The sequence below is a fragment of the Lacerta agilis genome, chromosome Z, assembly GCF_009819535.1.
Source record: "Lacerta agilis isolate rLacAgi1 chromosome Z, rLacAgi1.pri, whole genome shotgun sequence".
In the NCBI taxonomy this organism is placed as follows: domain Eukaryota; kingdom Metazoa; phylum Chordata; class Lepidosauria; order Squamata; family Lacertidae; genus Lacerta; species Lacerta agilis.
In genome coordinates this window covers 27157530-27176315 of record NC_046331.1, presented here as the reverse complement: position 1 = coordinate 27176315, position 18786 = coordinate 27157530, and the positions used below count along the sequence as shown (strand labels likewise).

At 45.4% G+C, this 18786-nt stretch overlaps 1 protein-coding gene and 1 long non-coding RNA gene across 5 annotated transcripts in view; one reads left to right on the top strand and one right to left on the bottom strand.

Annotated features, from left to right (window-relative positions):
• Positions 1 to 847: 847 nt before the first annotated feature.
• Positions 848 to 2132, bottom strand: POU3F4 (POU class 3 homeobox 4). Its single transcript, XM_033137605.1, has one exon. It carries the CDS (start codon positions 2031 to 2033, stop codon positions 930 to 932), a length of 1104 nt encoding a protein of 367 aa, XP_032993496.1. The 5' UTR covers positions 2034 to 2132; the 3' UTR covers positions 848 to 929.
• Positions 2133 to 3200: 1068 nt separating this feature from the next.
• LOC117040067 overlaps positions 3201 to 18786 on the top strand; it is a 93089-nt gene continuing 77503 nt past the window's right edge. The window contains exons 1-2 of one of the 4 annotated variants that reach the window (XR_004425817.1): positions 3201 to 3982; positions 4124 to 4235. This is a non-coding gene — a long non-coding RNA (uncharacterized LOC117040067). Of the gene's footprint in view, positions 4236 to 18786 lie in introns of all 4 variants that reach the window. The other 3 variants (XR_004425819.1, XR_004425818.1, XR_004425816.1) reach the window with 3 other exon arrangements.

Genomic DNA, 18786 nt, shown 5'->3' with positions numbered 1-18786 from the left:
AAGGGCTGGACAAGGAAGGGTTGAGAAAATCAGATTTTCTGACTAGTCATCTCTTGTATCTGCCTTCGGGGCTTAGAAAAGAGGGGTTCCAGATTCCACCCCCCTCTAATGGGGGCTGGGAAAATTAGAATACATTTTCCCCTGCCTCCTCCCCCCCCTTTACAGAAAATCAGTGACCTGCAGGGGGAGAAGCTGATCAATGGGGTTCCTCTAATTTTAGGTCACAAATGTTACCTACAGGTTGTAGTGTAACATCCCCGGCCTTCGGAAGGCCGCTATACAGAAAGTCTGGTTTAGGAACGAGCAAAGCCAAGTCCAGCCAAGCTAAAGCGAAAACAAAATATATATATACCCCAAAACCTGAAATACATCGGATCAGACCAAGGCGCTGAAAGGTTATTCATAGGCACGTTTTGTGTATATATCTATATGGAAAGAGAGAGACAATGCATTTGTTTTGTTGTCTTCCTATCGGAGATTTTTTTTTTTAAAGCCTTGATGTTTACCACAGAAAATCGGCGAGGGGGTGAGGAAGGTTGGAGAGATAGAGAGAGAAACAGAAGAAAAAATAAGTATAGACATATAAATAAGTATATGTGCTGCCCGGAATGAACAGCGGGGTGGGGTGGGGTAATGACGGGGGGGGGGAGGTATGTATTATAAACTATTCTTTTCATTTTTTTAAATGTCGTGGCCGAGTTGATGTTGTCCTGAAAGGTTGATGAAGGTAAAGTTAATAATAATAATAATAATAATAATAATAATAATAATAATAATAATAATAATAATAATAATATCCTGGTTTGGGCAGGGGCGGAAGAAGAAAAAGAAAAAGAATGCAAGAAAAAGGAGGGCGAGGAGGAGCGGGGATGAATGTCACACCCATAGGATCAGCGCCGCTGCCCAGTTCCCGAGTGGGTCCTTCATAGTCAAAGATCGTGGCAGGAGGCGTCTGTTTTCACGCTGTGAGAGTAAACCTCGTGCGGCTGCGGAGGGTCCCCTGGCGGCGTCATCCTCTTCTCCTTTTGCCGTCTGTTGCAAAACCAAACCCTCACCACCTCCTTCTCCAGCTGGAGGCTGTCCGCCAAAGACGAGATCTCCTGGGCCGCCGGCTTGGGGCACTTCAAGAAATGCGTTTCCAGGACCCCTTTGACACTCACCTCGATGGAGGTCCGCTTCTTCCGCTTCCTGCCCTGAGCCGCGATCTTGTCGATGCTGGTGGGGCTCCCCGTCGAGGAGTCGGCCTCCTCCAGCCACTTGTTCAGCAGAGGTTTAAGCTTGCACATGTTCTTGAAGCTCAGCTGCAGAGCCTCGAACCGGCAGATGGTCGTCTGAGAGAAGACGTTCCCGTACAAAGTGCCCAGCGCCAAACCCACGTCCGCTTGCGTGAAGCCCAGCTTGATCCTCCTTTGTTTGAACTGCTTGGCGAACTGCTCCAGTTCGTCCGACGTCGGTGTCTCCTCGTCCGAGTGGTCCTGGCAGTGGTGCGAGCCCAGGTCGCCGTGGTCCGGGGTGTCCCTCAGCACCTGGTGCATGGCCTGCGGCGTGACCGAAGCCGGAGGGGGCGTCAGACCCCCGTGGTCCAACATCCCGCTGACCGTGAAGCCCGCTTGAGAGTAGACGTTCAAGGGAGGAGGCGGAGGCTGCCCGCTCGACGTGAGCGAGGAATTGTGAGCCGGGCTGGCCCCCCAGGCGCTGGGGTGGCTGGTGTGGTGGGGCGAGTGGTGGCTAACGTGAGGCGAGCGGTGGTGGATGATGGCCCCCAGCTGCAAGTCTTCCCGCCCTGGCTTCACGTCGGGCTGGTCCAGAGGACTAGCGGTCAAGGTGGACGACCAAGGGCCTGCATCGCTCAGGCTGGTCACCCAGTGGTGCCCCAGAGGATGCCCATTGCTGGGGACCCCTTGCAAGTAGTCACTTTGGAGAAGTTTCTGGGGGTTCCGGAATGGGCTTCCTTGCTGCATCCCCGCCGATTCTGCGTGGACCAAAGAGCTGGAAGTGAGGATGCTGTAGGGATTCGACGCCGCAGTAGCCATGCTTGATGCTCAGGATTCCCCCTACTAGTTATAATGTGGCAAAGGGAGATGCGTTCAGCCTTTGACATCTACCCAGCCTAAAGGGAGCCAAATCAGCAACCGCATGCTGACAGGCAGCCCCGGCGGCCAATCCGAGAGCCTCTTCCCGCCGGGAAGTGGGCGCCGCAACCAATGAGGATTCGCCAAAGAGGATGGCTCTGAGCCCGTCCATAAGGGGGGGGGGTGGAGAGAGAGAGAGAGAAAGAGGGAGATGAAGAAGCTTGCAGGCGGAGAAGGGTTAAAACGAGGGAGTCTGGAAGCAGGAAGTGAATCAGTCTTCAGGTTCCATTGGCTGCCGCGAGCGGGCTGCCCACGATTCAGTGGGTTAACCCTTTCGCCGCTGCAGGACAATATCATTTATTTCAGCCCGCCCACCCCCCATCTGCCCCTCTGCCGCGGCTATTTCATTTTTTAGATCTTATTAGGAGGAGAAGAAAGGGAAAGAGGTGGGAGGAAGGGAAAGGAGGAGGCAAGGGAATGCGAGGGCATGGTTTAAATTTGTATTGATTAATTCCAGGTATAGACCCCTTTCCTGGAAAACTTGGGAGGGGCAGGCGAAGGGAGGTTAAATACCCACCTTCAAGACGGACAGCTTCTCCTTAACACAACCTATAGACGTCTCCCCACAATACCACCCCGCCCACCCCCAAATCCCTCTTAACATTTTGAAGTCAGTCAGAAAGCTACTGGGAGATTAATGGGTTGGGGTAGTAGTGGGGGACAACAACAAAATAAACAAAACTGTCTCAAGTCAATCTCCCCGGCGCCTCAAAAGTTACACCTTGCCTAGGAAACTTCGTGTGTGAGAGAGGGAATATCAGACGAACACTTATCCGGGACACATATTGCATACATGACACTGTTGTCATACTTTTGGGTATGTTGCATATTCATACACACAGAGAAAGAGAAATGAAACAGCTCTCTCTCTCTGTGTGTGTGTGTGTGTGTGTGTGTGTGTGTGAGAGAGAGAGAGAGAGAGAGAGAGAGAGAGAGAGAGAGAGAGAGAGAGAGAGAGACTAGTTTTCAGAGATTCATTTGTTTCCTTTCCACTGAGCTGAGGGGTTGGTAAATCAGCAGTTAACCCGTTGCCTGATTGAAATGCAAATGCTGCCTGCCGTTCGCCTTAAATTGGGTGGTGCAAAGTTTGCTTCCACAGTCGCCCTGGCCATCCCGACGCTTGGGCTGCCTCCTCTCCACCCCCCACCCCCCAGCAATTGGGAAACCGCGCGCTCCCTAACAACAAGCTCTGCAACTTTCCAAGCCTCTCGGAGTCTGTGAGAGAAAAGCACACAACTTGTGGTGGCGCGACAGGAGGAGAGACGCACGTCTTGCAGCCCCGGGTGCCAAGAAAACCCCTCTCCTCCTTCCTAGATTCACTCAGGAGTTTATAGTGGCTTCGTTTCTCCACGCCTTTCCAAAATACAGCACACACACACACACACACACGCAAAATCTGGCAAACGGTTTGAATAAATTAGAATTGCTTTCTACTAACCCTAACCCACCCTTACCTTTGACATAAAGCTGTAAGGTATTGCTGTATGTTTTATAAGCTTATTCCTGAAAACGTGGCTTTAGGTAATAAGGAGGAATGTCAAAGCATAAATAGGGGAAACAATAAGAAATAAAGGGGTGGGATGGAAGGTTGCTGCTCTTTTCCCCCTTAATGTTCCTTGTCAGTCTATTATGTCAATAATAACAATGATAACAACAACAATAGCAACAATACAGTCTGTTGTGTGTTCCTCTTGCAAATGTTTTAGCTGGAGAGGCAGAAATCGGAGCATTTAGATTTTGTTGCAGTACTCCAGCTGAGAAAATTAAACCCTAATACATTCGAAAAGAAAAGAACAAGGATCTCCGAAGTTTTTTTTTTTTTAATGACCTTTCCGTGCATAATTTCGGAGGTAACCTAGCTGCATAATTATATTTGCACTTACAGAACGCTGCATCACAGTTCCCTTATTGGTTTGAAATTCCATTAAATATATTGCAGGAGCTCCTAGGTTAAGCTTGATTTAAATTTGCATACATTTTCATATATTTAGCAGAAATAAAAGAAGGGCTTGCAGCTACCAGAAAGTCATTAAGGCATTAAGTTCTCTAGGAAGACAGATCTGGAGAAAAATTCAAGAAAATGAAAATATCGCCCTAAACAAGGTGAGCTTTTTTTCCCCTTCCACATCTCTCTCTCTGTACCCTATCCTTCTCTCTCTCTCCCCCCCCCCTCTCATTTGAGCTGCACCTTTTCCTTTTCCTTTTTTAAAATATAGGATAAAACGGCTACTGGTAATTTTTCAGCAGTTTCCAAGTCTAGATCGATGGATAGGAAATCTGAATGCAAGATTTGTTCGCTTTCATACTTAAAGTTTGAAATAAAAGTTGCATAGGTTTATATATATATTGAGGAAGTTGGGAAACTTCCATTTTATTTTATTTTAAAAACATTTTCCTGATTGCTGGGAAGGGTACTGGGAGACGGTACTGTGGTGAAGAGCCTCTGCCGTTTGGTTTCGACAGTCTTTTCTTCTTGTTGTTCTTCTTTGAAGCGTGGAAGCAATTTTTGGGAAAAGAACAGTTACTGGCAACTGAGGGTCCACTTATTTCCTCGCGTGGTAGACTGCGGTCCTTGCTGGATCCGTAAAATAATCTGTAAGAAATGGTGTGTGTGTGTGTGTATTTTGCTGTGGAAGCAAGACTGTTCTCCCCACTGGTGTGGGAGAATAATTTGAAAAGACAGAAAGGGCCAGGTTGTTTTTTTGCACGCGGGCGGGGGGAGAATCTGTAGAAATGCAGGAATGAAACCCAGCCAGCCTAATAATACCATATTGAAAATCGGATCCACTCTATTTCTGATGGTCTATTTAGAAAGCTAAATAAGTGAAACTGGAACCTAACCTAACCAAACACAAAACAACCTTCGCCCTCTTTTTTGTACGATTTTTAAACCAAACTTTCACCGTATCAGGATGCCTTTACAAGAAGAGGAGGGAATCGTGAAGCAGTTAGCTATTACCAACACCGATCCCCAACACAGTTAAGCAGCACTGTTGCAAACTGAGGGTGATGTCCGTTGCAACACTAAGGGAGTAAATGTAACCGAGCACAATAGAGAGGACGGAGAGAGAAAGAGACTGCATGTGATTGTTCTGTTAGGCTGCAAGCTTGCTTGGGAGGAAAAGCAGTATTGAACACCGCAGGGATTTACTTCTGAGTAAGCGCGCCTAGGGTAGACTAGTTTCTCTTCCACCACCACCCATACCAATTGACTTGGAAGGTCAATCCTTTGAGAGCAGGCGCGCGGGGATAGGGGGCCCTGCTCTTTACTCCCAAACCAACTCATTTTAAGGATGCTTGAGAGGTCTAAGTGAGGCAGCCAGGAAACCCACTAGAAGCCTTTACCTCCTTGACATGTTTGGGGATCGCCGGTGGGAGGGGGAGGAGAAGGGATCGATTAACATTTTTCTTTCCTCCTCACTCGAACTTCCAAATGAACTTGGCTAGGAGCGCACTTTCTGACCAAGCTTTAAAAGTGGGGAAAGAAAACCTCCCAGAAACAGTCCTGGTGAAATCAAGCTCAGAAAATGGCTTTGTTTTAGACCGATTTAATAAATAATGTTAAAAAATCAAAATGTGCAGGCATGGTACAGTATCATGTTCTGCCTCAGATTAATGGGAAGATAGATATCCTTGGTTTCTCTCTCTCTCTCTCTCGCTCTCGCTCTCTCTCCACACCCCTTCCGCCTCCACACTTTCTCTTTCTGGAGTGTTTTTTATCCGCTTGGAGTTGCACCCCTCCCCTCCCCTTTCGCTTTTGCCTCCTAATCTGCTTGAGAGGGTTTCTTTAGCGCTTTCCTGTCAGTCTAACTTCCCGAGTGTAACAGATGCTGCTCTCAGGCGCTCCTTTCTGCTGCTCGGCTCTATTCAGCTCCGCATATTTCTCCCCATGATCCAGGTTTCCATAGAGAGAAGCATAAAGGGTAGAGCGGAGCCGCAAATCCATCGCCCCATGCAGAATAAAAGGACCTCATTCAATAGACCCGACCCCGTCTGAACATGAGAGAGTTTTACTTTTTAAGGACACGCAGAGTAACTGTTGCAAGAATTTGTCACTTATTTTTCCCTTCCCCCCCCATAGACTCCACAGAGAGAGAGAGAGAGAGACCTTTAAAAAAAAAGAATGAAAAGGAATCAAATCTGTGTTGTTATTATTATTGCCATCATAATTGTTAATACGAACGTTTTCTTCTTTTTAAAGCCCGTTGGGCTTCTCGGACTCTCCCCCCCCCCCACCGCAGCCCACCGCCAACCAGAAATAACTTTATTTTCATATCTAATCCCTCTCCCCCCCACCCCTCCCCCACCCAACCCCGCTTCGGTCACTTCATGGCAGGGATAAAGCCCGAGTAAGAATAGGTCTAGGGAAAGAAAAAGAAAGAAATATCCCATCTTGTTGGGAGGCAAAAGAGAAGTTGCTATAGAAAGAGAGCGAACCAGCGAGAGAGAGAGAGAGCCGGTTTCTGTTTGTTTATATGATTATTTGTTTGTTTGTGTTGAAAGTGAAGAGGTGTCTGTAAAATAGTCCACTTCTGGCTGCCTCTCGCTCGCCCCAAACACACACACTTGACAGTCCAAGTTAAACAAACAAACAAACAAACAAACACTCAGTTCGCCCTGTTGCTGGGACACCCCCCTCCCCTTAAGCACACACTTCCGTGTTGCTTTTAAAAGGTGCCTAATATTCTTGCGTGGAGAAAGGAGTATATCGGATAGGAAGACAAGTTGCCAGCGAGCAAGGCGGTCACGAAGCTTGATAGCGCAATTCCACTGAATTCAGCGGGCCTCACTCCCAGGTTAAGTGTCTTTAGGATTGCTGCGCAAAACTTGCAGTCCTGAGTATGCTTACTTCTCAGATTTACTTCTGAGTAAACCCGAATAGGCTGGAATTGAGGTTTCCATTCTTTTCCCGTCCCCCACCTCTCCTGGAGGTGTGTATGACTTTTAGAACGCGATCCTTTGGACATTTACTTGAAATGAGCAGTCTAAAGGGATCTTGATCATATTGTAGATGGGTGCCCAGGGATGGAGGTTTAACATGCGGCCCAACACAACGGATTTTTTATCAGATAGGAAATCCCTTCTTGTTACTACTGTGAGCGAGTGTCTGGGGGGGGGGGTGTCTGCGTGCGCGTGTGCGAGTTATATATTTACTGCAAATCACTGGAGGCGGTTCACAATGCAAAAAACAATTCCTCCAAATCTTAAGGCTGCAATCCTCTGCGTCTTTACTCCAGAGTAAGGCCTGCTGTGTTACACACTCTTACCCTGATTGTGTTTAGGATTGCAGCCGTTGAACTTGTGTGATCGATGACCCCAGAGGCGCTCTCTCTCATGCTGTGTTTTTCTCTCCTGCGGAAGAGAGGCAGATACTGAGAGTAACAGATTGCAATATAATTATAAGCCACACAATTGTGGGAGATATCATCTCTCTCGAGTCCCTCGAACCTCTCCCCCCTCTCTTTCTAAGGAGGTGGGACACACGCACAGACGACCCTCGTTGCCTCTCTCTCTCTCTCTCTCTCTCTCTCTCTCTCTCTCTCTCTCTCTCTCTCTCCCATCCCTTCCTTGAAAATGCTGAGGTTTTAGTGGTGGTATTTAGTTGCAACTTTTCCAGATACTACTCAATTCCAAGAGCGGAGGCGCGGGATGTTGTTGAAGGCGAGGGGAAGGGGGTTTCTCCCCCCCCCCCACTTCCAAGGGTGCAGTTTTGACTGTGCTTAATACAGCATGAAGCTGCGAGCGGTAGGCAGCGAGGCGAGGTCGCGACCTCTATAAAGAAAATTTCACCTTTTCGCCCAAGTTCGCTTTAGAGGCAAGGCTGGGACTTGTGAAGAGACGCTTGGTGGGAAACGTGTGTGTGTGTGTGTGTGTTTGAGAGAGAGAACCCACCCGGAAAATAAGAGCATGGAAAAGGGACAGCCAAAAGGAGGCTGGGGAAGGAGGCTGCGAGAAAGAGTGAGAGTGTTTAACTGTTTCTTAAACAGGGGAGAGAGGTTTGTTTTTGTTTTCTTGCTGTCCAGCACTTTCCACAGGGCTAGAAGGGTTAGCCACCCTCCAACCCCGGTACTCTCCTTGCAACAAGCGAAAGCAAGGTTTTAAAACGAAACCAGAGTTTTTGGGGTGGGGGTGGGGGTGGAGAGGAAGAAAGAGAGAAGAGAGAGAAAAGGAGAAGAAGAATTGGAGGAGCATTGGAGAAAGATATTAGCCAATTAGCAAAAATTTGCTTTATTTCCCCCTTTCTTTCTTTTCCTATCTCCCCCAAATCTTTTTTACTTTCTGCTGTTTTTTTTGGGGGGGGGAGGCACCTTGCATTTTGCTCTTCTGGACTCAGATGCAGCAGCGGAGGAAGGGCAGGGGTCGGCGGAGAAGGGAAGGTAGAGTGTGGGGCAATGCGTTCAAAGATTAACCCCTTCCAGGAATCTTTGGCAATATTCCCCCCCCCCCCACTTCCCACTGGCGACAGAAGAGGCAAAGTGTATTTCTGGGTGGGCGAGTTTTGTCACAGTTGTAAAGAGCTCCGAAAGAAAAATAGCAGTGGATGTTAATTATATAAGTCCAACAATGTGGTGGGGTGAGCAAGCGTGTGGGGGGGAGGGGTCGAGCTTCTTGTTTTTTTGGGGGGGCGCTTGTCCCCACCAATCACTTCTAACCTGGATGGCGTTTGGTTGTATGCCCAGACTTGAGCTGATTCTGCGTTCGGGATAGCCTACTGGAAGAGGGAGTGATCATTTTGATATCATTATTGTTACTATAGTGGCTGTTGTTGCATCTCCTCACCTTGGCAGAAGAAATTGCAAGGTAAATAAGATAGAATCTAATCTGCTCACCGCCCTCCCTCAAATTCCGCCCTCAACCCGCCAGTTTATTTTTGCTCTACCTCACTGCGCGCGCGTGCACACACGTATGTACTGCAAAACGAGTTTGCTTCCACTTCGTTCATCTCCCGTGTGTACCTATCTGTGTTCCCACCTGAAAAGTTTGGATGTTCCTGTAGGCTACTTTAGCAGAGGCGCGGAGGTTGTGGTTTGTTTTCAAATGGGACCCGCTCTAGCGGATTTAATTCGTTGGCTGGGGGAGTTATTTATTTAATTCACCCTGAAAATGGGGATGCGTGTGTGTGTGTGTGTGTGTGTGTGTGTGTGTTTGTGTGTGTGTATAGTCCGAAGGATCATTCGCGTGTATGAGCGAATTGGAGAGAGGGGTGGCTTCCACAAACAGTTCGATTTGGTCGCCCATTAAATCGGATGCTGTTAATTTCCTCGCTTGGCCAGCTTTAGAAACCCCAGTTCGTTCGTTCTTTCTTCAACACATTTTACCAGCCTCTTCAATGCATGCATGCATGCATGCATGCATGCATACATAAATAAATAAATAAATAAATAAATAAATAACTTTTTTGGGGGGGGGAATAAAAATAAAAAGGGAGGATGGGGGAAAGCTATTTTATAAGGTCATAGATGAATTCCAACAATCGACCAGCCTTAGTCCTGGTTTCCTCCTTAACATCCAAGTTCAGAAGCATGTGGTCGTGCGAACTGGACGGCCGTCTGAAACATTCCAGGGGTCCACAGCTGAGCCCTTGGACGGTAAATTGTGCTTAGAAGAATTCAACTCCCGTCCCCTGTATCTATCCCTAGGAATTACTAAAATGTTACTGAACTACAGCTTATATCTAGTGCAATTTGATTTCTAATATGCACACGGAGTAAGTTGCATTAGTAAAAGCGCTCAGGAAGTGACTACTGTAGCCAGAGCTGGATCTTCAGTGTAGCCTTGCCTGGATTATTATTTTTTTAAGAGGCAAAAAATAATTCCCCTCTCCCCGAAAGGGATGACTTCGGGGCCCCTCGTCTTTAGCTGTGTCGCACTCAAGTCCTCAGTACCCTTCCTCATGTTCAGAATTATGGACTTAGTCCTGAATAAGGGTACAAAGGCTGCAGAACATTAGTAGATCCCGGATTTATATCCATAATGGGACTCGTTTACCAACATGGTTTCTAAAAATCTCCCCTTTGGGTACCTTAACAAATTAGCAACAACAACGACAACAGTGTGCGTAAAACAGAGGAAGAAATGTGTCTGTCATGCATACGAATTATACCTCCCAAATATATAGTCTCAGAAAATAGTGATATATTGGTTCCAATGAAAGTAGCTTCCATGTAAATGACTAATTTCTAAAGAGTAGATTTACATCTATTCGGATGTAAATCTCGCAGTATTCTGTACGGTGTGTGCTCTCAAGAACTGTGTTTAGCATTGGAGCCTTGTTGAGCTAACACAATCTCCTCTTTACTTAAGGGAAATGTTTAAGCTTTTCTCCCCGCCCCTGTGTTGGGTTTTTAAAAATAAATAATCCTACAATTGCAATAGGGAGAAACTGTGTGTGTGAACCGAAAGGGGAGGAGAAGCAGGGCGCTCGCTCGCGCGGGAGGGGGGATTTTCTCGGGCACAAATCAAGACAATGGATCTTCTGCGCTGGAAGAGGCGGCAGATCTCAAACAAAAGCTTGATGAACGGAACAGACAAAAACTCAACGTTCCATTCAGAGCTCCCCTTTTGCCATGTTGTCTCACAGTTTGGAAGATAGCAGCTCTCCAAATTAATAGTCCGCTTTGAATGGGCGGGGCCTGAGCGTTCCACCGATTTAGGCCTCCTGCCGCGATGTGATATGGCTCCACCTTCCTCAAGGTGGTTCTACTTTTAAATATTTTCCACCCTGTCACCATGAGGACTAGCAACTTCTTTTCGCAAAATATAAAATCGCTGTTCCTTGTCCGCGCGAGGCTGTGCGTTTTAATTCGAAAAGGGTGTTGCGTGTACATTTTTGCGGGCTGTAAAAAAAGGGGGTCTGTATCCGTTTGTCAGTGGCAATTCGATGGCATCTGTCTGGCTTGGGAGACAATGGAAGAGTGCGCCTTCGTGGGTGAAGTCAGATCGTTGGAGAGTTATATCAGAATCAGTAGCAGTCATTCTCATTAGTAGATGGTGGCGGGGTGGGACGACTGTCTCCTTCACATTGAAGTTGTTGGCTTCCTGGAGGCGTCCAGCTGGTCCTTGAACAGGATGATTGACTAGAATATGATCCGATCGAGCAGGGCATCACCACCATCACTAGCATTCAGTATACAACGCACATTGCGAGAGTTTTCACTTAAGTTCGTCTTACTGGTGGGGCTTGTAAGCTTGGATGGAATTGCGGCCCCAAAGCACCCACCAGTCCATTTTAATTCCAACCTATTTTATTTTACTTTATTTTTATTGAAAGAGGGGGAGAGCAGGGCATCAGCGAAGCCACTAAAGAGAATGCGAAGTTTTTTGCCACGGGTGGGCAAAAGAACTGTCTTCCCTTGCCTCAAAATCGACTAGCCACTTAACCTAGTCTGGGGACAACTTGATGGGCTTTTTTTCTTGAGAGACACGACCGATACCTCTAACCATCTGCCCAAGCTCGTCACCTTCCGCACTCTCTACTAAACCCTCTCTTCCCTCCAGGGACATGACTTGCTTCTTTCTTTTCCTGCTGTGGATCTGCTCCTTTCCTTCTGCAGGTGTTTTTCTAGATACAAGGGAAATTCAAACTTCCCATCAAAATCTAGAACCTCTTGTCATTTTCCAGTCCGTTCCCACCCCACCCCAATCCAAGTGACGGTGTGCTCTTTTCACACCCATCGAAAAGCAAAATGGAGGGGGGGAGGGGGCAAGAAAGAAAGGGGTGGATGTAGTTTGTAAGCTTCACCTCTCGGTAGCACTTACCTGTTGTCCTGGACCAGGCGCTCACTATTCTCTCTTCCCTTCCCCCCAAACACACTTTCTTTCACCGTTGACTGTTGCCCTCGAGATTTGTAGTAAACTCCTGTTACGAAGCCAGTTTACGCCCTTGAGCGGTTATGGTAGCCCGCTACACCTGCGGAGATCTCACTAGTCTGTCTCTTTGCCATCAAATATCTGTTGTCTTAAACTGTAGCATCCGAATATACATGTATTCTCTCTCGCCCGCGTGTGTGTGTAAAAAGAAGACTCGACGAGTATCTATCTATCATCTATTTTCGAACCTCATGTCATTGTACGCATAATTTAACAATACAACAATCCTTGCATGCTTATCGTACCGCATCTAGAAGCCTGAACGTGCTCCATAATCTTATACATGTTTTTTTTTTTTGGGGGGGGGTTGGCATTCCTGGATTGCACGGACAGGCAGCCCTAGAAAAAGGTGGAAATATTTCAGATTAAAACGGGTGTTAGGGGAAACTAATGGTTAAGGGGAAGGCATGACGCAACCCCACCCTTTACAAGAGCACACACTTAAAGAGCGATCCTAAACATGCTCGCTCAGAAGAAGGGGTCTCTAAATTCACTGGGTTGCCCGTCCTGACCGTGCTTTCCTATACAATGTATAGGATACTTCACCTACTCGTAAAATATATCTAACAGGTGACTCCTGCTTATTTCATTGGCACTTTCTCCCAGCTGGGCCTTTATAGGATTGTAGCCTAGGATGCCTAAGTCAATTTTAGATGCAATCTTACGCCCACTTACTTGGCTGTCAACCTCAGTGGGATTCAGTGCGCATAAGAATGTGGCCTAAGAGGTGTAAGTCAGTTTTAAATGCAATCCTATATCCACTTACCTGGAAGTAAGCCCCATTGGATTTTGTTTATGTCTGAGCAGACATAAACAAAATTGCCGTATGAGTTTATTTAGGATTGGAAGAACTATGCACATTCACCTGGATGATGTGATGCTTACTGATATTAAAATAGGTCTTTTTCTAATCAAAATGACTTTCTTTCAAGTAAGGCCAGCATCCTATGCACAATTTTACCTGAAAGTAAAGCCAGTGGGTCTTGCTTCCAAATCAACATGGGTTTATGGCGTTTAGGGTTTGCAATCTTTTAGCTGGTGATGTGCTGGGTATCTTTTTTAACCCATCCTCGTTCACTGGGATTCAGTAGAACTCTGAAAGAGCGTCGCTATATCCTCATTCGTACTTAATAGTAACTCCATTGAACTCAGCGGGACTTCTTCCCGAGTAAACACGCGAGAGTGTCGGGCGGCTGCACAGGCAATTACTTTGAATGTGAGCTGGGTGGTTGATCTGTCAGACACATTTTGATCGAATTATCCAATTTTAAAGGAGTAAATTGGCTTCTCCTAGTCTCACACCTTCAGTGCTTTCCTTGCCTTGCCAAGTAGGGACCTAAACTGTGCTCTTAGCAGGGTCTGAGAACAGCAAGTTTGTTTGTTTTTTGTTTTAGGAGCGGGATAGGTGTACCGCCTTCAGTTGTGGAAGGAGATTATAAAGCTTTTGTTTTTGTTTTGCATTTTAAGAAAGTTTAAGGGGCGGGAGGCGGGAAATGTTTTCTTCCTTTCCCCTGTTTTCTCCTCCATTTAGGATTTTACTTTTACTTGGGTGGGAAGAGGAATCGAGATAAGAGAAGTAAATGTTATTGTTATGTTATTATCAATGTATGCGGCGCTTTAAAGGACCTCCTGTCCCTAGGAGTTTACAATCTCATTGAGACACGAGGCGGGGAGACAGTGGAAAGCCAGTTAAACTTGAAACTCTTGGTTTTTTTTAATAAAACTGATTGTCGAGCCATTCGAAACACCTTAGGAAAAAGTACTACAGTATTCCAATACAAATCCACTGCAAATTCTACCGAAGCCGATTGCTACGTTACACGCGCACACCCACAGCCAAAATCAGCTTTGCTGGAAGGAATTTCTTTTTACCGGGTTTAAGATTAGTCCTTCTAGTGATAGGCAGTAGGCACCTTTCAGGGAAATGGGTGCATGATCCAGGGTGTTGTGCAAGGAATCTTAAGTACGCTTCACTTAACTTGCAAATGAAAACCAGTGGGGTTTTCAAGGTTTGGGGTGTTCGTTGGGAGACAGAGGTTGCATTTCGTGCCCCAAAAAGGAGTTTAGGAGCTGGGTACTGTAAATCACAAACACACCACAAAGACGTAACCAGCTGTATCAAAATAATATTCATGCAATATATTTCTCTCTGTATCAAAAGTTCTTCGCAGACATAGTCTACATGTAGAGATCAACAAAGTTCAGCAAAGTGACGTAATAGCAAAATGAATAAAAGTCCCAATGAACGATATCGATCACAAAGTCCCAGATATAAACTTATCCACATATGTCTCTGTGTTTGTGTGGTCCAAACAAAAGCTTGCCCAATTCACAAGAAGAGCTTGCACAGTTCATGGACAAGGTTTTCTGGAATAGTAACCCTGTTTCGCCCTTCTAGGCTTCATCGGAGGTGCATGCTTCTAAATAATACAAATATAATATGGTAATACAACATCTTTGTACACAAAATCTAAATAATACAAACAATATAGACAATTGTAGCAGTAGTATACATACCATACAATGTGTATCAAAATATATACGACTCTCATGACATAATGGTTTCTTGCATAAAGTAACAATAGTAAACTCAGGTTATATAGACAGATACAATAATGGTTTTTGTACAGGTAATGGCAATCTACAGTTCCAAAGTTGCTTTCTTAAAGTGACCCACACCGTGCAAATAGTGTAAAACAAACTTTCTACTTTCATAGGTGTTAAACACAAACTTGCAAATGAAAGCCAGTGTGGTTTTCTAGGCTTAGGGTGTTCGCTGGGAGACAGAGGTTCCTTTTTGTGCCCCGAAAAGGAGTTTAGGAGCTGTGTACTGTAAATCGGCATTCTCTGCTTCATAGCCAGGTCGACTAGCGTGTGGGTTGGCTTTTTAGGGAAAAGACCATCACTGATAGGATATCTGTTCATTTTGGATCTCTTCTATGTACTTCTTGCTCTTGGACACTTCATTTTGTTATTTCTTCCAGGAATTAATTCGAGCTAGGAGGACTTACCGGGACACCATCTTAGGCTATGAGCCAGACAGAGTGAGTGTCGTTGGCAGAGCTGCCTTTCCAATGAATGAATGAATGAATGAATGAAATTATTTTTCCGACAGAGAGTTCAAGGCATTTGATCCTCAAGCAAGTAGGTTAGGCTGAAGAGTCAGTGACTGACCCAAGGTCACCAAGTGGACTTCAGGCCTGAGACGTGACAAAGTTTAGTACCGTCACAGGTGATCCAAAAACCCTTTATCTCTACACCCACAGACTTAAGGACGGGGGTTGATCACAGAACTCTGTGAGAAAGAGAAAGATATTATGGACTCCACATATTTTACACAATCATTCACAGATGGCTAATATCCATGTGTATTCCATGTATTTACGCACCTATGTTTATGAGGGCATATACATAACTTGAGGGTGTGAAATGGATCGGTTAAAACAAAGCTTTGTTTTTGAAGAAATGTAATCTTTTATGAAGTTTGCTCAGATTGCTCATTCTTACACACAACCCACTATTTTGACCCTGTAGTACAGGAGGGGCAACATATATACATGTGAGCTTGATCTTGATGCCTGACAACTGAATGTGAGAACTGACGCCACATCCACAATAAACATCTGCAACACTTTTAAGGTACCTAGTTTCCCCCCAAAGATCCTGGAACTGTAGTTTATCATTCACAGATAATACTCAGTGTCCAGGATCCTTTGAGGGAAGCCATGTCCTTTAAATGTATCTTGCGGATGTGACCTGAATCCATATTGAAAAACAAGCCAGCAAGTAGCATTTCCTCTGAAGCCAACAACAACAACAACAACAATATGCCCCACTGTGGGTGGCTCCTAACAAAATATTAAAAACACAATACAACACCAACCATTAAAAACTTCCCTGTACAGGCTGCCTTCAGATGTCTTCTGAAAGTCATATAGTTTATCTCCTTGACATCTGACAGGACGGCATTCCACAGGGCGGGTGCCACTACCGAGAAGGCCCTCTGCCTGGTTCCCTGAACAATGTGAAAATTCTTTCTATAATGTTATATATTGATGTGACTCATACATGCAAGTCATTGGGCAAGGACTCTGGGGAATAGAATTGTCTGCTAACAATTCTCAGAACTCTTAACAAACTTCAGTCCCCAGGATTCTTTCTTTGTTTTTAAAAAAATCATTTTTATTAGTTTACCAATAAAAACATCCAATTAACAAATCCATCAAATCACATTCCAATAAAAAATAATAAAATAAATAAAAAAGCAAAATTACAATCCAAATGATTAATTATTAATTTTTCCCGAGCTTCCCATAGTCTGGACCTCTGAAGTATATCTCCAATATTTTCATTTCTGCCTTCTTCTAGTTCCCAGGATTCTTTGGATGGGAAAAGCCATGGCTGCTTATAGTGGTTTGATATTGCATCAAATGTATGGTGCAGATGAGGCCAGAACAAAGAGACAAGTCTGTGTTCACATGGAAATAGGATTGGTCTCTGCTGTGCTTACGATATTCCTAGTTTTCTAAAGTTCTCTCTTTCAAAAGGGCAACTTTCTTTTATCACCATTATTACATGTCATGTTCTGTGGCCGATATTGCAAACAGGCACGGGAACTAAAGCAGTGAGCAACCACAGCTAGAACATGATACACAGGGATTCTTCTAATTCTTCTTTTTAAAGAGAGCAGTTGCAGAGGGACAAATAGGCAGTTCAATAAAAACATTTGGGCAGTTCAAAAATTCGAGCCATGCAAAAGTTGTCTTATGTTAGGTGATGTTAAAAGAGATTGAAAAGTCCAGCCTTTTGTAGAACCCCAGACTCTGTCGAAGACACTCCAGACTTCACAGCTACAGTTCCATGGAACAGTCACCATCCACCCCCCCATGGGAAGGAAAGACACTCTCATTTACAGTAGTGTTACCTAATTCTAAATTCTGAGGATTTTCACCTATTATATGCAAGCTTCTAAACATCACAGCATGTGACTCAAAGCAAGAGAGCATGTATGCACTCACACAGAAAATTCACTGGTGTGTTGCGGTGGTGCACGTTTTGCAGGCACATTATAATCACATACCACTGGGCAGTTCTAAATTTTCCATTTTTAAAAAGCCCAATTCATAGGCATGTGGATCTAAGGGCACCAGGTCCAAAAGAATGATTTCTAGGTGTGCTGCTGCTGCTGTAAGGAATCAAAGTCCCAGCCCCCTCCCCTATTGCCTGCCTGCTTCTCCAAACTGTTTAGGGGTGGAAAAAAAGGCTAGTAGCGGCTAAGTAATTTGCAAGCCAACCTAGTGAATTAGGATGCTCCTCTCTCCATTTAATTTATGTTTTATAGTTGGTTTAGCCTTCTGATTTGATTGCCTTAGTAATGCCGGTTGCCTCCAGCTGCTGATGATACAGCTTTAATTCTGTTTTAAAGGTCATGTAAACATGTGCCTGTAGCAGAAGGAATGCAAATTCAATTCCTCTTCTCCCCCCCCACCTCACCAGCCCCTCCTTTATAATGGTGCCTCCCTCTTTGCTTGACAGCTTTTGCCTAAAATTTTTTACAGGAGAGTGTGTGCGTGTGTGTGCGTGCGAATGCCTGCATGCACGTGCGCTCAGTGAAAATCCCCTCTCTGTGCAATATCCATGTATAGAGGTATATGTCTCTCACATACAAATTGGTGGGCATCCTCTTTGTGAATGTGATATATTATAGTCTCACAGAAACACACACAAATCAGTGAACATCCTCTGTGTCAATGTGTGTGTAATGTCTCTATACAGGGATATAGCTCACACAAACACAACAAACAAACATCCTCTGTGTGTATGCATGTGTAATACATATCCCCTCCCACTAAATAAAATGAACCCCCTCTTTAGGAAGCGAAAAGGTAAAACCAGCCTTGCTTCCCAGGGCCAACACAAGACATGTGGCAAATGTCAAAGTAATGCCCACCACTGCCTGGGAAAAAGGGGTAAGTGAAGACCTACATAAAAACAAGAGGGGAATCAAGATTTACATAAGGATCTACTGCAAACAATCCCCAAATACCTTCCCCAAGAAACAGAGGCTAGCATGCCCAAGTGGTACCTGGTGTGGATTTTTTTTTCACACCCCCCCACATCCGCCCACACCCCTTCAAGTCACAGTGAGCATTTTGCATTCTCCCACAACGCTTTGCGCCACCTCATTTACATACATGCAAATGAGGTACTGCAAAGCATTGTGGGGGGGTGCAAAACGCTCACTGTGACTTGAAGGAGTGTGGGCGGATGGTACCCCTGGTCCAGGTGGACTGAGTAAAGCAAATACAGCTAATGCTTTTGCAGTGCTGTGGTGAGTCCTAAGGCAGAAGCTACTGAATTTGCTTTGGCTTGTGCTTGATGCTTTAGGTGGAGGTGCCAAATGTCACCCCTTGAAGATTGCACCTTTGTGTCCCTGAGAGGGCAGTGCTGGGCAGAGCTGTGGTTCTTCCCAGCAGGAAGGAAAAAGCAAAGTGTGTTCTGTGTAAGCCAGCTGCTGCACTGAGCAACTTATGAGTTGTGGGGTGGGCATGCTGAGAGTTACCCATTCCCCTGGAACCTGGGGGAGGCCTGTCACCCAGCGATGCCCCTGCCAAGAAACACCCCATGCATACCGGTATATAATGTAAATAATACAGTCAAACATTAAGCAAGCTGGTAAATAGTTTAGAATTAATTACATCAGTTAGGTGTCTTCCACTCTCCATCTTAACAGATTGTCCAATGTAATGGATAAACATGCACCACACAGTTTCAAAATAATTTC

Excerpts from the sequence above, each read along its gene's own strand:
- POU3F4 (XM_033137605.1), bottom strand. The coding sequence starts at position 2,033 with ATGGCTACTGCGGCGTCGAATCCCTACAGCATCCTCACTTCCAGCTCT.